We start from the raw sequence: 17,061 nt of genomic DNA, 5'->3' as shown, positions 1-17,061 counted from the left end.
GGCTCGTTTCCAAGGCGAGCACGTTGCCCCTGAGCTATCCTACCGAGACCCCATGTCCGTCACAGCACAGTTGGGGCCACCCAATCCCAACCCTGACAAGTGAGAAGAGCGAAGCGCTCACTAAGAAGAGAGCAGAAGTGATCCAATTATTTATCAGAAAGTTTCCTCCAAGTTTCTGAAAGAAGTTCCAGACAAATATTGCCTGAACACCAAAATAGAGGTGTTCTTGACCTCCCTTCTGCTACCGGGGGTCCAGGCTGCAGCCAATGCTTAATGGCTCCAGATCGTGCAGCGGGAAATAATCCAGTTTGGTATGGAGCAAGGGATAAACGTGATCAAGCGTGAGATATGCACGACCCAGTTGATGTCTCCCCAAAACCAGCATGTCCTGGATCTGTTGACGACCATGGAAGAGGGCGGGTGCAAGAAAATAGGATAGTCATGTTGCACAAACATCTACCCAAACGATGCAGAAAACAGGCCCCTGTCACACATCATAGGGACCCTCAATAAGCTAAAGACAAGCAGGGAAACTGAAGCAGGAGTGGAAGCTGAAGATTGGTTCGATACAATGTTCGCGTGGGCAGCAACATGGCTCAGAGTAGTGGTGAAGATATTGTTCCATATCATGGTACTCCTACTGGTGATGCTCTACATGTTCCAATGATAATCTGGTGCTACATAAAGACACTCCAGAACAGTGTCATGATGATGGTCTCGATAAGGGTAGGTATAGCTCCTCCTAGTGCAAAAAATAGGCATGCTGAAACAGATGATCCAAAAAAATATGCATGGTGAGAATCGAGCGGCGTATAGGTCCCCAGGCGACCTTGACTTTACCTGATCAGATCCAGAAAATGATGTACAACACTTGGTGGATCTAGCTGGTCATGGTGACTGCATTTATCTTACATGTACCCCAGAGATTTATAGACAGGACAGGGGGAGTTTATGTCATGTTTGCAACATGTGGGTCCCCAAGGATGATGATGATTATAGAAGATGGAAAACAGCATGGTAGGATTAACTAAAGGGGGAAATGTTTGGATGCATGTCCAGTTACTAGGCCCACCCAAACGATTTAGGTTGAGGAAAATATACTACAAGAAAATGAATGTGCGTGAATGGGGGGGTGAAACATAAATAGGTGTAACACATGCAGCTTTCTGCATCAGCTTGTGGAAACATAGGTAGGCCCAAGTACAGGGTGTGTGTGTAATAGTAGAGAACAATAGTTAAAATATAATTAATAATAATGTAAACATCAGCCCTGGTCCAAGCTGCAAGAAAAACTGAAGCCAATCAGGTAGCGGGGAACCAAGGTGACGGAGTAGAAAACCACATGTTAGAGGGCAGGACTAGACCAAGATGTGGCCAATCAGTCAAGGGACTAGAGGGAACTGGTAGTGTGTATATAGGTGGTAGCCAATGAGGGTGGTAGGATAACACTGCATATTGTTTACGTCATGAGTGACGATTTCTTTACTTAAAAACCACGTGACCACTTTAAACTAACAGTGACCACTGTGGCAGTTGGGTTCTACAGCACCCTCTGTCACCTTTTCCTTTTTGTATACAAAAATAGATTTGTTTTCCTTGCAAAGACGTGCACCAAGCCTTTTTCATTAGAGGATTGTTTTTTCCTTGACTGGTTGCCTGGAGGTCTACCAGACATTATTCAAAAGGGCCAGAGATAGCCTGCAGCAGTAGGCAGCTTTGGGGCCAGGAGCGAGGAACCAAAGTAAATGGCCAAAGGAAGCTGGAATATGAGGAGGGAAGGAAATGGCATTCATTTATGGTATTTTAGCAGGTGGCTAAGCACATTTTCTTGTTTGTGGGATGTTTTAGGGCAATCAAATGAGTGACTCCGTGTCATCTGAACACCACTGGGGTTTCTTTTGCTAATCATTGTTTTTTGGTATGTTCATCCAATTGAAACAAAAGACTACAACTCCCAGAATGCATTGGTCTGTTACACGAAAGCCACGGAGTCAACTTGTCCAACTATGCTGTTTACTGTGAGGCAAAAACTGTTTGAGTAAGTGTGGGAAAACAATATTTGTGCACATTATGTTTGCTGATGCCCTTTAAGTTTTAGCCAAGATGCCAGGAGTTGGAAAAATGGAAGGGTTGAAGGCTGAGGGATTGCATTTAAGAGGATTATTTCATTTGTTTTGTGGTGTGTGTTTTATTGATTATGAAAAAATGTATATGCAAAGGTAGAAAACAATGTTTGTTGCAACAATTAATGATAAAGCCAACAGTGTTGAGGTGTGTAGTGAAAAGCTTTTCTTTCTTGCTATTGTAGGCATTGCGATGGCATGCCCATGTGCATTCACGATTTGCCTAGTGTTACAATTGCATGTCTAAGTTACCATCATTTGATAGGTTTTACCAGGATATGTTAACATAAAACCTATTACATGTATTGCCATCCTACAGTAAGGAAGTCACATCTTTACCAGGTATTCCCACAAATGGACAGCTTTTGCCTTCACACAACAACAACAAACACAATTTACTAGGCATTTCAATACCTTGGTATTGTACTTTCATCATATAATGATCATTAGATTTTTATCATGTAGATGAACCACATCTAATCTCTCTATTAATGTGTGATATTATAACCCACTGATTGTACTCCATTCATCGCCCTCAGAATTAAGAATGGCTTACCAGAAGTTAACAATAATGCCCAGGAACACACGTTAGGTAGCGGTTGACATCACATGCCCAAGAACTTTTTTCTTGATTGTTCCATCCTATACTCGGGTACTCCCACCATGTACTAGGTTTTCAAATTAAATGCTCATGCACTGAAACCATTTGGTAAGTATTGTTATGCTTTGTCTAGGTACGCAGATCATATGGCAACATTACTGCTTTACTTCATAACTGGTCTCTGGTGTTCCCCTATAGCGATTTCAATTAGTTTCAAGGCATTCTTTATAACCTAACCTTACTTAATACAGCTGGGAACTGCCTTCTTTTTGTTACCACTGCCTAACACTTTCCCTTTATTTTACACCAATCTTCCATCATTCTGTCGGAGCATGTGGAACGGCCACCGAGGGCTGTGTTAACCAATCGAGGAGAGTATTGGCTCTTGCTACACTTTCAACGGAGAACAACAGTATTGGAAAAATAGATTACCGCAGCTGCAATAAACACTTTGGGGCAGCATCATCTAGGAGAGTGCCCTTCATTTAGGCAATAAACACTTGAGATAGAAAAAAAATATCTGCTGAAAGTATTGTTGTATACCTTGTCTACTTATTCATTTTAACTACAAGCTATTACAATGGAATTTAAATTGCAATGGTTACATTATTTAGAGAGGTAGTGTAGGGAGGGGTAGCAGTAGAGGAGCAACTGGAGGGGGGCGTATTCTGGTGTTTTGCCCTGGGCCCAATATCGTCTAGAAAATTCCCTGACTACAAGTCCCAAAGTGCAAAGTTAAAACGAGGTCTGGACTAACATGTCTCGAATGAAATGGCTAATGTTGACATTGTGTTTTGAGCCAAAATCTGTTTGCTCCATTTCCTATTTGGCAAGCAGTAAACAGCGCGAAACTCATTAGGTGAATATTTCTAAAATAACCCGGCCTGCCTCATACCACGCAGGGCAACAGACATGAAAACTTTACATAATCCCGATCCTGCTGGCAGGAAACGAAAACGCTTGCAAGGGGGTTGCGGAAATAGTATGTCGTTTGAAAAAATCGCCTACGGGAAAAGTAATATTTCATCTTGAAACATTTACAGCAAGAGTTCCGAGGCCAGCCCTTCTCGTTCAGCGCCTTCCACAGGTTATTGGAATATTAATTTGGGACAGATCAGGGTACACACAATAATTCGCTGTCACACTTGCAAACGATTTATGATGTTTTCCATCTCTTTTTCGACAAACTCAACACTACAGAGCTGGCGGGTAGGGGTACAATGTCAACCGATGTCAATTCATGGTAAGCGCGGGGATCGTGGGAACAGACCTGCCCTGTCGGCTGTACCTGCAAATCTTTCAGCTGATCGGCGGATTTTGACTGAAGGCAGAGAGTTTGAGCAATAAATGCCTCAAGGTCCTCCAGGCTGAGACTGTCCACCTGCAACAGAGACGAGAGAGAAAACACGTAGCTGTAAGGCATTGGCAAAAAGGTGTTTTTTTAAGCAATATGTCTCAATCATTGTGTATACACGCTTGGAAAATGCATAGCTTCAGGGCGAGCACCTCAAAGACATGCCAGCAACAATGGCTTTTGATAACGAAGGTGAATGCCAACTCCCTGCTATCAGTCTGTAGCTGGAGGCTACCCCTTCCTCTTAACCACCACACCCACCCACCTACTCCCAGGCACACTTGAATTGCCTTCAGTTCCCTTCTGTTCTTAAGGTGCTTAATGACTAGTGTCCACTCTGGCATGTAACAATAGCAAGGTAGCAACCCCGGAGTGCCTTCACATTGGAAGATCTCAGGGTGCGATACTGGGATAGCACCACCTCGACATATCACTCTATGCAAATTGCTGAACCAAGAGGTAGCCCAGACACAAGAAACCACCAACTCTTGATGTGGCCACAGCACTCACTCATCCAAACCCTTACTGGATACTGAGCCTGGTCTTTCAAATAAACCCAAGGGGTAGGCAGGTCACCTTGGTCCACTGCCAACGAATACGGCTACTACTTTTACATGTAGGCTTCTAAATATTCACCACACCAGTCACCTGTACGGGCATCACATTCTTATCACTAAAATGAGAAACTGACATACACAGTAAGGTGGCGCCAAACCTACAGTGACATTGTTACCTGACTATTCAGCTAGCCACACTGGATTAGATGCTCTGCAGAGGGTCAACCCAAGGCAAGTAGGTTTACATCAAAAAATTGCGTATTGTGATCCATCAAATTCTGGCATCAAGGCTGCTGGATAATGGAATACATAGTACAGCTGCTGCATGGATAACCTCATTCTTAAGTAATAGATTTCATCAAGTACGCCTAGAAACCTTCTCATCTCTTCAATATGTTGTGGATTGTGGTGTTCCGCAGGCCCTGCCCTCTCCCCTCTACAGTTTAATATTTATGTATGCCCTCTGATGCATCTTATAGTTAGCTTTGGAATAACATTTTATAACTATGCTGACAATACTCAGATCATCCTAGACTTTGAACCTTCAAATACAGAGTTGAACAACAATGTTAGAAACTGTCTTGCTCCATCCAAGTCTGAGCTCATGCTAACCTACTAAAAATCAACACTGATAAAATGGAAATTCTGGTTGTTAACACAGTTCTATCAGCCTGGACCCTATTTCAGCCAATGCCCAGAAACCAAGCTAGAGGTCAAGAACTTAAGCAGTCTCATAGACAAGGAACCCTAAATAAACAAGGGGTCTGTCACTAAATCGTGTCTCTTGCGAATTAGGAAAGAATTAAACACATGCTGCCCTACCTCACCTTCTCTCACAAGCTCGGGGTAATGAACGCATTGATCTCATCAAGACTAGATTTTAATAATAGCATCTACCTAAGCCTTCAAGCCTCTTCTCAGTGTAGACTACAGTGAACCCAAAATAAAGCAGGCCAAAATCTGATGAAATTCAAACGATCAGACCACATTACCCCTGCTCTATGAGCACTACACTTGCTCCAGATTAACAAAAGTGTAATACTTAAGAGTTTTTGTCTTGTTTTAAGGTCTCAACTCCTCTTGTGACTCGATATTATCATCTAAGTTTAAATGGTACACCTCACGGTGTACCTTAAGATCAGCAAATGAAAGATAAGTCCACATTTCTTATTACAGTAAAATAAGCGAAGGATGCCGAGCCTTCTTAATGGAGGCCTCTAAACTCTGGAAACACGACCGTTAATACTTCGGAATATTGCTGCTTCAATTCCTTGCTCCGCAGGTGGTGGAGCAGTGGGCACAGCAAAGAGGACACTGGACACCTGGAGAATGATACAGGAAGGAGATCTATCAGGCTGGGTGGGCCTTTGCAACTACTAAAGCATTGGTCCGCAAGCTGCATTTCACAAGCAGTGTATTGATCATGGCACCCTTACATATTGCTCTTAATATGCTACTGAATGGTGATGGGCTGGGTTGGGGTAAGCAGGGATTCTCAGTGTGATATGGTCCTCAATCAGCAATGCTGCCTGGAACCCAAAGTGGTGTCGCTCCCAAATCTTTCAGAAACAGTTTCCTGGCTTACCCAGAAGACCACACACAAGCTTTTCCAGACACTACTCACAGACCTGTATGCTACTGGCTGGCAGAGCTGTGTGGGTGGAGCCTTACATGCTCGCCTTCCTGCTTAGGTTTGACGGCAGTCTGTGTTGGGCATCTGTTACAATTAATCTGCACCATTCATCGAAGTAGCAAAAAGAAGACCCAAGCAGCAGCAGGTCTTCCTCACCATTAACATCAAAGATGGTCTCCCTTTGAACGTCAGAATGAGGTAAGAACTGCTGAGGATGGGTAGATAAACTTTCCTCTGCATTCTGGATTTAGGCTATGATGTACCTACTGAGCATACCTGATGCAGTCCTTGATGTGATTACTGGATGGATGTAATGGAAACAGACCTTGGCATCCTAATGGAGACACTTGAATTGGGCATTGCTGTTCTTACACTTAAATTGGGCATTGCCATGCTTACTGGCCATACAGAAGTGGGCCGTACTGAACATGTTGGAATCAGGCCTTCAGGCCACATCAAGTGCTGATTCCAATATGTTCAGTAAAGCCAGCATGGAAACATCTGTGCTGTCCATACTGGATAAACTTGAATTAGGCCTTCGTGCCAAAACTGGGTATTCTTGAAATTGGCTTTTTGTACTTACTGGGCATAATGGAACTTGATATTACACTTTCTATGCACATTGTCTTCAGGCCTTCTGTGCTTATTAGCCCCTAGCACCTATAAATAACCAAGTACTACCAAGATTTGACCAATGCTATGACGCTATGCTTCCCAAACATTATGTGTGGGACAACCACTGCCTCTGAATCCCCCAATAAAAGTTGTCTATGGATGCTACAATGTACTGAGTAATGTGATTGGCTTCATGGAATAAGCCCCCCAAATCCTCCCCACTCCTTTCCAAAGTAACTACTGTGAGGAACCTGAGGGCATCCTCCCATCTACTCCCCTTGGATCCGCTTCTCAGGTGGCCAGAGAAAGGCCATTGCTTTTGGATACTGACCCTTGGTGTGGATATGTGAGGGAGGATCACCTGGCTGGAGGTACCTTGAGAGTGGGGAGAGTGTGTCTTCAGAAGAGTCATGGTCTCCCCTTTTCCCTTATCAGAATAGACCCTGCCCTCCCCCTACCTTAGTAGGTTATTTTCAGTCACACACACAAACGGTCCCACATTCATATCTCTTTAAGGCTGAGATGACGAAGAGTCAACTAGGAACAATGCACACTTCCACTTGTGCACACCACTCTGGTACTGAGACGAAGAAGAGGACTGTGAAATAACATTACCATGGTAAGGCATGTCCCATTGATTGGGGTCAGGCAAAGGACGTACACCTGCAGCCAGATGAAGGGCTACATGTGTATGTAAAGGGAAAGAAACCAGAGAGCAAAAGTGGCCCGTCTGGAAAGGGAGACCCATCTGGAGGGAGAGTCCAGTTTGGAGAAGGCATCCAGTTTGGAGAGAGGAACCCGCTCCGTGAAAAGGATGCCGAGCGATGCAGGAGAGAGAGAGAGACGCTGCAGCCCGAACAGGCTTTGGGTGGATCGGGATCCCAGCAGAGTCCCCTGCGATGTGCCCCTGCTCGAGCTGGGGGATACTAAAGACCCCAGAGAGCCGCTAGAAGCAGAACGAAGGTTCGGAAGAGGCGAGTGTTGCTCGCCGAAGCTCCAGACAAGTGAAAGGGGACTGAGCAACCCCAGAGGAGGAACCGCAGCCGCCCGGAGGAGCCGCCGGATACCGGTGAGTGACAGAGAGGGAAAGTCACGCTGTGGCGCTCCAGCTGCTTGGATTTGGGCACACAGATATGCCGATTAGCTGTAATATATGAGTATGCTAAAAGGGTTGAGAGAACAAAGGAAACATTTATGAAAACCGAACGAGCTGCAAAGCATTTCTTGCATGTTTGAATACCAAACTAAAGAAAAGTTATGTAAAGTACTTGAGGGTACAGCACAAGTGAAATGAAAGTGATATGCAATTTCGAATACAGTTAAAGCGAGTCAAAAGCATTGATGGACAATGTGAAAGTATGAATCAAAGCAAAGCCAGTAAAAAAGGCTTTGGAAAGCAAGTGAAATGCAAATGATAAGCAATATTGTCAAGTGTGAATTGAAGGTGGGGACAAGGGAAGCACCCAACAAAGTGAATGGTATGAAAATCACGTTGTGGCAGAGGCAAGAAAACTGCCAAGGAGAAAAAGAACTGCATGTGGACAAATGACACAGGTTCAAAGAGGGAGCCTGTGTTGGCAAGGAAGTCCAATGAAAATATGCGAATATAAAAAAGTGGCAAGGGTAATCGGTTACCTGTAGTGGATTGACAACGTGGTCTGACAACAGCGCCTAGACTGAGTAACCCCTACTTGGAGTGACCAAGGAAAATAAAGATACTGAAGCCGCTGTGCATGTCAAATATGAAAGTAATCCAAGAAAAGAGCAAGTCAACTATTGAAAAGCCTGAAAGGTTACAATGTTTGTTTGGAATACTTATTGAAAGCCAAGAGAACTGACTTTGATTGTGAAGCTAAAATGGTTGTCCTCTTGGGGAAGTAAGCCCTGAGACCTTTATTTGGAACTGTGTTGAACTTGGGGAAGGGAACCACAAGGAATTTAGGAACTGTTTGAACTTGGGGATGGAAACCCTGAGGCCTTTTTGAAACTGTGTTGAACTTGGGGAATGGAACCCCAAGGTCTTTTGTGTGGATCTGTTTTGAACTTGGGGAAGCGGCTGCAATACAAGCCAATGAGATGGAAAAGGCTCAGAACTTTATTTTGAACACTAGTTCTTTGGTTGCTGACATCTTCCCTCTTCCACCCATGGAGACAGCGGAAAGCGTTGGTCAAATACCAAAAGCCAACTCTCAACTAACCAGCCTTGTAAAACTATAAAAGGCACTTTTCCCACATCACATACTCTTCTTCCAAAAATAGTTTGCCTTTAAAACCTATTTCAAACATCTATACACTATTCTTGGAAAGGGACTCCTGTTCCCACAATCCCCACACCACTGGGACGAGGAAGAGGATAAGAGTAATGATAATCATTTCCCACTGTCAGCAGTCTAGTCCTTCCTCAAGTCCTGTTGGCCAAAGCCAATATAAAAAAAGGAATTGTGAGAGAGGTCCCCGCAATACCCGGCAGCAGGAGTCCTTTGTAGGAGAAGGAAGGGCGGAAAGCTGCTGTGCCAAGAGAGGCAAGGTGAACCCTTGCCTCCCAACTGCTTGTGGGGAGCTGGAAAGCACTAGGGGTGTCAAGGACGCCAGTCTATCCCCATCCTGGAGGAAAGGGAACACATGGGCATCAGTAGAGTGCTCCAGCCTAGAAGAGACTGCAGTATCTCTCACTGAGGGGGAGACCAGGGAATGTGTGTTGTCTTACCCAGCTGGGGTGAGACCTGTTGAAGTTGATGGTAACAAGACTAAATAACTTTGCTGGCGAGAGTGGGTTTGTCCTCTCTATTGAAGAGGCAGCAGCAGTTCAGGAGAAGACATTGCACCTTCTGCTGAAGTGTGCAAACGCTGGAGACATCAGCTGATGTGGCGGAGCAGTGGAGCTCACTAGCAGAGAAGTAGACACACGTTGCGCAAGCAGGACGTGCCTTGGAGATGCCCATAGCCGCAAGAGAATTCCTGGGCACTCGCCAGCTCGAAAAGGCAGCGTGGTCCTTACCGGTACCTGAAGGGAAGCAGGCGTGCAAGAGAGGAGCCGCGAGGGAAGCCGGAAAGAAGTCTGTATGGCCTAGCATAAGCGCGAACGAGACCGAAGACGATAAACCAAGCCAGTGAGTCGGCCAAGCTAGTGGGGTCCCTGGGGCGTTTCTGCGACTGCACCAATGATAATTTTAACATTATGAGATTGCCCAGACAGAAACAATAAGAAGATTGTTTGAAAGTAAAACGGGCAGAATGCAGATCAAAACCCCAATAACATATGAGTGCATGAAATGCAAGTGTGGGGAAAAGCTTGAACGAACATTGAAATAGACAGATATACTGTGTCAAGAACGGTATGTGCAGTTTTGAAGATAAAAAGTAACTATAACGCGAGCGAGAAATCCTGGCAAGAGACATACACCAGGTAGTTGAAACTAAATAAGAACTCCTTGCAGGGGAGTAGACCAGGCAGTTGGACGTACATAAAGAGACCTGGCAGGCGAGTATGCCAGGCAAATTGCAAACCTTTAAGAAATGTTAAAGAAGAACAGTGTTTGTTAAACAAAGAAGGAACTTGTGTTAAAGAAAGATTATTACAGAACCTTTTACCTAACAGGATTGTTGTGGGCCAAGGTGAGACACAAAGAACTGTTAGATCAAGAAACATTGCCATCCCACTGAAGAATCCAGGGGAAGGGATCACCCTCTGGCTCCAATGCATTTTTTTCATCTTGGAGAACATTTACATTGGAGTCATTCTAGTTTTCAGTTATGAACACTTTTTCCCAATGCCCGTTTAAAGACATTTCCCTTCTTACTTTAATATTTTGGTTTGTAGTGCGAGGGTCAGGATAGAATGTTTGGACATAAGGACGGCTTTTGATTTCTGACACAGACAGATCCTTAGTTTGGTTTTCACGTAGGGAAACTCCTCTTTAGAACAGCATCAGAGAAGCATTTTTCTAACCCATTTAAGTTGACTAAAGGTCTTTAGCCAAAACATGACACCTTTTTGTCTGGCTTTCATTTCTGACTTCTGACCCCTGACACACACACAGACACAGACACAGTCACAGACACAGACAGACAGAGACACACACACACACAAAGGGGCATTATGGTTAAGTTGCACTAGCAAATACCTATGAAATTCAATGGAAAATGTTGTTATAGGGACGTTATGGTTACAGGTAAAACCGGAAAAAAAACAAATTCAATAGTTATGGTAAACTGAGCAACCATAACTCCTGCCACCAGTGTGCACTGCAAGGACTAACACCCATGACATCAAAGATGGCATCAAAAATCTCATTCATGATATCACTGATGACATCACTTGTGTGGCTCCCTCTGTTTTGTTCACTAAGTAGGCCAGGTGCTTTTCTTCGCTAATAGTCAGGAACAAACAATTCCAAAGGTTCTACATTTGTGTACGGCACCCTTCTCATATGTTCTTACACTACTTTCCTTACGGTTCACTCACATTATATGATACATATACATATAGGAGAAGAGGAAAGCGTAAAACACAACTCTGGTTTCTGTGCATGCAGATAATCATTTATGTTATGAAAGGTTTCTGGCAATACTGCTCCTTATTAGCTGATGGTCCTATGACATATTCCATATCTCTGACAGTAATCACCGCAGCGCAGCACAGCTACACCACAAAGCTTCCACTCCCTCCAAAACGAAATGGCCGGACAAGTCTTCTTGGAAGGTACACACGCACAGATCTTCCACAAAACCATCACCCACGACGAAAACTGTGCGTCTTGCCATATTTGGCCGGCCGCAGTACACAAAGTAATGGAAAAAGTGAATGCCGCCCTTTCCTGTAACGCACACCCAGAGCACCTGATTGGCCAAAGGCCATAGTCCCATTCCCATTGGCCACCATGGTAAGAAGCGCAACATGTGCCATGTGCCTTTCCCCAATGACGAGAGACGCGCCCTGGTGAAGCAGGAAGACTCCTTCTCCCTATTGGTGCTACTTCCTGTGACGTACACCCTGAGCACCTGATTGGCCAAAGGCCATAGTCCCATTTCCATTGGCCAGCATGCTGAGAAGCGCAGAATGTGGCACATGCCTTTCTCCAAATACTGCAAGGGTCGCGCCCCACTAAAGCAGGAGTCGTCGTCCTTCCTATTGGCGTGCATTCCTGTGACGCACACCCTGAGCACCACCCGATAGGACAATCGCTACAGTCCCATTTCCACAGGCCAGCATGGTGAGAAGTGCCAAATATGGCACGTGCGGGTCCCCAACTATGTCGAGGGTTGGGCCCGAGTGAAGCAGGAGTCCCTCTTCCTATTGCCGCACACCCTAAGCATCTGATTGGACAATCCCCACAGTTCCATTTTCGTGGCCGCCACCCGAAAAATCCCCGGATGTGGCTTTCGTGCTGCGTGCGGGCGTGGGGGAATAACTTGCAACCAGGGTAGGGGTCTTTGTGGTAAGGGGCGACTCTTAAAAGAGCCTGTTGTTTTGTTTTTGTTTAGATGCTTCTACAGGAAACTTTTTTGGTTTTATTAGCTTTTGTGTTTTCTTGTGCTCACATTAGTACAGTAAACTCTTCACCACATCCTGTAGACGAGCACACAAAACTGCATTGCCAATGGGTGACAACAAAATGTCATTTTATTGGAAAAACTCAGCATTTCCACACCTAATTAGGTCATTGTTGCAGAAGAACATTCCACGAGCGGACACAAAAGTATACATGCTTCTGTTGATGCAGTGGGCCATACTGTTTGTGGTATTATGGATGAGAAAAGCACCTTGGCAGTGGGAAAAACCGCCCTCACGATAACCAGCAATCTCCTCAGTCTACGTAACAAATCTAAGCAAGCCAGGTAACCCATATGCATGCTGCCGTAATGGATGACGATAACATCTACTACTGGAAAACTGGAAAGGTCTTTGCAAAGTGCATGCATATTGGCGAAATTGCACTCATACACAGCGTTCCACAATCCGTCCACTCCTTCCAAACCAAAATTGCTGTCAAAGTGTCTATGGAGGGCATAGTTGTGCAGATCTATGACAAAAGGATCACCTACAGCCAAAGCAATGCGTTTTGCCATATCAGCCTCCATCAGTATGCAGAGTATACTGTACAACAGTTTCACCACCCCTTCCTGTTAACCACACCCACACTACCCGATTGGCTAATCCCCACACTGCCATGGCATTTGGGCAAGGTAGTGTAAAGGGCAGATTTTAGCACCTGCGCCTCCCAAAGAAGAGCGAAGTCCACACCCCTGTAAAGCTGAGCAGTCTTTCTTCCCTTTGCACTGCAGCTCTACTTCATTAGGTTACGTGTAAATAGGTACACACGCATCCACCAATCGCATCGAAGCCGCCATCATCCAACACTGTCACTCCTGTATAACACTTGAAATGTGCCATTACACATTTACAGTACAAATGTCGTGCCATTCCAAAGCACGTCCACTACAAAGTTCAATGAAAGTATGCACGATTTCTCCATCCGCATACATCCACATAGCCACACAGTATGTGGCATGTGTATTCCTGAAAGTACAGCGTAATCCACTACCTTTTCATGATAGTGAGGGGGCGCGGGGTAAACAATATCAAACTGGGTAGGGGATTCAGTCTTCTATCGTACATGTATAAAGTTATTTTTATTTTTGACGTGCGTGCAAGCACCTTTTTTTGTATTTTTTTTTTATATGCGTTTCTGTTTGCCTCTCCTCACATTTTTACCACATTCTGGTCAATGCTTCTTGCACAGTGTAAAAGAAAACGGCATTACCAATGGCGCTCAAATAAATGCCATTTCTATGGAACCACTGCATATTTTGCGACCTCATGATCTCATAGTGGGTGGAGAACATGCCAGCAGTCTGCATAAAATCATGCATAATTCTGTTTATAGCACACCTTCCGACCTCTGGCTGGGGACAAATTCACCGTCATGAACCCATACTCCTCTTGGTGTTATGCATGAGAAAAGGACCTTGGTAGTAGTAAACATCACTGCGATCAGCAACCTCTTGAGGTGACGGATTAATCGTCCACACGACATGTAACACAAATGTAGACTTCCATAGTGCAGCACGACAAAGTCAATGTTTGTGGCGGACGCCACATATCTGCAAAGGTGAACCATCCTGCCGAAACTGCAGTCACCCCGACAGGCCCAGAAAGTGTCCACTCCTTCCAACCCAAAATTATCAGCAATGCCTCTTGCACACAATACCTGTGCAGATGGCACACAAAGGTATCACCGACCATAAGCACTGTACGTCTCTCTATCTCGACCACCATCACGACACAGTATTGGGACGAAATGGTACTGCCTCTTCCTGTGAACCACGCCCTAAACTCCTATTGGCCTATTTCCCACAATTCCATTTGCCTTTCCACCCTGCTCATAATAGCAGGATGTGCACGTGCGCTTTTCCATCTACAATGAGAGCCATGGCCCAGTAAAGCTCACACAATACTTCTTCCCTTTGCACAGTCACTTTTTTCAGCACTACCCCATTGGGTGCTGTCAAATTTTCAAACATACATGCAGCAATCACATACAAAACCTCTGCATTGCACACTGTAATTTCTATATGCCACTCCATATTTACCGTTAAACACTCCCAGTACACGTTCCGTTTGATTGCAAAGCCCCTCCACCAGAAACTTCTGCTAAATAATGCACGATTGCAGCATCCACAAAGACCCTAAAACGCACCCAGCACACCTTTGGCCATGCACACAACATTGCAGCCCTTTCCACACCCACCACAACACTATTCATTCAAGCAAGCAACCATGTGGGCACCTAACATTATGCACAAACGTAACATCCGTAGCAGAACTTCTATCCAACTCCCCCACACCATAAAACACCCATTCACAGAAACATGTCTCACTTAGCAGAATCCACAAACATACCACACCCTGCATCACCCCTATGCACTGCCATTCACAAAGTATTGTGTCACTGGCAAGCTCTGCACAACAGCTTCACAACATTGGGCCTACTTCAATAAATCTGCACACAGCAGAGTAACCAACCACATATAAGCTGTACTTCAACAATACCCACTTCCATAATCACATTACGTACACACTGCACCCTGTGGCCACACTACACAACTTTTCACTGCACCATCTCCTGCCGCATAGCAAATACTGTAGCATTTTGCAACTATCACCACAACCATGGAATGCACAATACACGCTTTGCAACTCACTTGTGGTGCTGTAGCACATCGACAATGTGCGCCAAACCCATTCTCCAAAGATCACCTACCTGTGCCTCATGCACTGTGAAACCTGTATTGCTCCAGTGGGTATGCTTCTTGCACACATTCCCTGCACCGTAATGCAACCATGCATGCCAGCATGTCACCAACTACCACTGTGCACATACGCACCACTGGCACCAGCACTCTTAACCAACCTTCACACCGCAATGGACATGCAAAGCGTTACATGCAACAGTTACCATAATGTATATTGTCTTACCCACTTCCACTCAGAAATTATTGTGTCACTGCCAACCTACCCACATTCTGTTCGCAACACTGGCCCTACTGCAACTAATCTGCACACACCACACTATGCAAGCACCACCCTCTACTGAATGCGGAGTCAAACATGCGTTCCTGCGGTGCGTATGTGTCATGCGCCGCCTCCCGTGGACATTATGGTCCAGGGTGCGGGTCGCCATTGCAGAGTTCCGCTGCGTTTTCGAACGTCGCTGTAATAGTCTAGTGTTTCTTTCTCTGCAAGCCGGAACTCTTATCAGCCACGCCCCCCGGCACACAGTGCGTTTCAACCCGCTTGGTCAGCTCCCTGACTGCTTTCTTTCGGTTGCGGTTACGCTAGTTTCCTTTCCTTTTTGCTCTCTCTCCTCTGCCACCCTTCGGGCCGCTTCTTGCCTTCCCGTTTTCCGGGACCTCTTGTCTTCCTTACCTCCTTACTCTGGCTCTTTTCCGGTTCTTTCTCCACTCTGTTGTCTCTCGCTGGCCATTATTTTCGGCTACCTCACGGTTCCTTCGGAGCCTGCCTTCCACCCGGAATCCTTACGACGGACCTCCGCTGTTGCTGTTCCGCACAGAATCCTTACGACGGACCTCCGCTTTTGCTGTTCCACCTCTGGGGTTTTTTGTGCCGGACGGCTTTTTCCCCAGTTTGTCCCTCCCGGAAGAGGGGCCGCAGGTAGTGCTATTCACAGCAGTACACTGTGGCTTCCTTTCGTGACAAAGACACTTTCTCTGAAAAAAAAGAAAGAAGGAGAAGGATTATTGTGCTAGAAGATCACAAATATCATCCATTCAAGACCAATCTTCAGGTGAGGAGGAGGAAAGGGGAGAAAGATTAAGGGTGGAGATTGAACATTCTCAGAGGGCTGACAGTCTGTTGCAGCCCTACGCTCTTGAGTGCATACCCTACATCCTACGGCTATCGGCCATGCACCCAATAACTTATTCCTTCCACAGACCCACCACACCTTCATTCACCCATGCATACCACCATGTGCCCAGCTACTGCATTCCATCCGCAGCGCACAGCCACCCGCACTCCCACCCAACCTATGTCATGTGCAATTCAGTCCTCTCCTGCAATTGACCTGCCACCACTCGCCACGAAAAGAGGTCACTGCAAACAGCTTGCGGCAGAAACCATGGGGCCATTACGACAGCTGCCTCCAATCACCACACAAAGTACTCGCCTACATATGTCACATGAACCACTTCTCACTTCCCCACATCGTTCCCTCCCTTATTGCCACCAACATATTCCGTACGGTACATTTTCCAGACCCTTCCGCCGCCACACTGTCCTGCGATACACCATAGTGTCTTTCACAAAAAATGTTGACGCACACCACGCTTTCCCCCAGCCAACCACCGACCACGTCCAAACTTCTCCAACAGCATGCCGTACCGCGAGCCAATGACACTTCTGTCTGCGGAGCGAACAGGGAAATGGGTCTGCAGTTTATGGAAAAAAACATTTTTGGGACCCTCTTTATAACTCCTCCCACCTCACACAAAACCTCACCCAAGTTGACAAAAAAAAGTCAGGGCCACCCATATACTTTTTTTTGCAAAGTTTGGTGAGGATTCTTCCAGGGGGAGAAAAGTTATAAGCCACAGAAAAAGTACTCTTCCTATGAGTTTAGCAACTTAACCATAAATACACTGCCGCTACCGCGGGC

The 17,061-nt window shown here is 45.5% G+C and overlaps 1 protein-coding gene across 2 annotated transcripts in view; it reads right to left on the bottom strand.

The window, feature by feature from the left end:
• Positions 1 to 17,061, bottom strand: part of FAM120B (family with sequence similarity 120 member B) — a 1,542,581-nt gene that overhangs the window by 791,837 nt on the left and 733,683 nt on the right. The window contains exon 6 of one of the 2 annotated variants that reach the window (XM_069606906.1): positions 4,013 to 4,105. In XM_069606906.1, the coding sequence (XP_069463007.1) occupies positions 4,013 to 4,105 (93 nt within the window). Of the gene's footprint in view, positions 1 to 3,994; positions 4,106 to 17,061 lie in introns of both variants that reach the window. The other variant, XM_069606905.1, reaches the window with a different exon arrangement.

The sequence above is a fragment of the Ambystoma mexicanum genome, chromosome 4p (assembly GCF_040938575.1).
Source record: "Ambystoma mexicanum isolate Mex_15411 chromosome 4p, UKY_AmexF1_1, whole genome shotgun sequence".
NCBI lineage: Eukaryota > Metazoa > Chordata > Amphibia > Caudata > Ambystomatidae > Ambystoma > Ambystoma mexicanum.
Note: the sequence above shows the minus strand (reverse complement) of the source record. Positions and strands in the feature narration are given on the sequence as shown.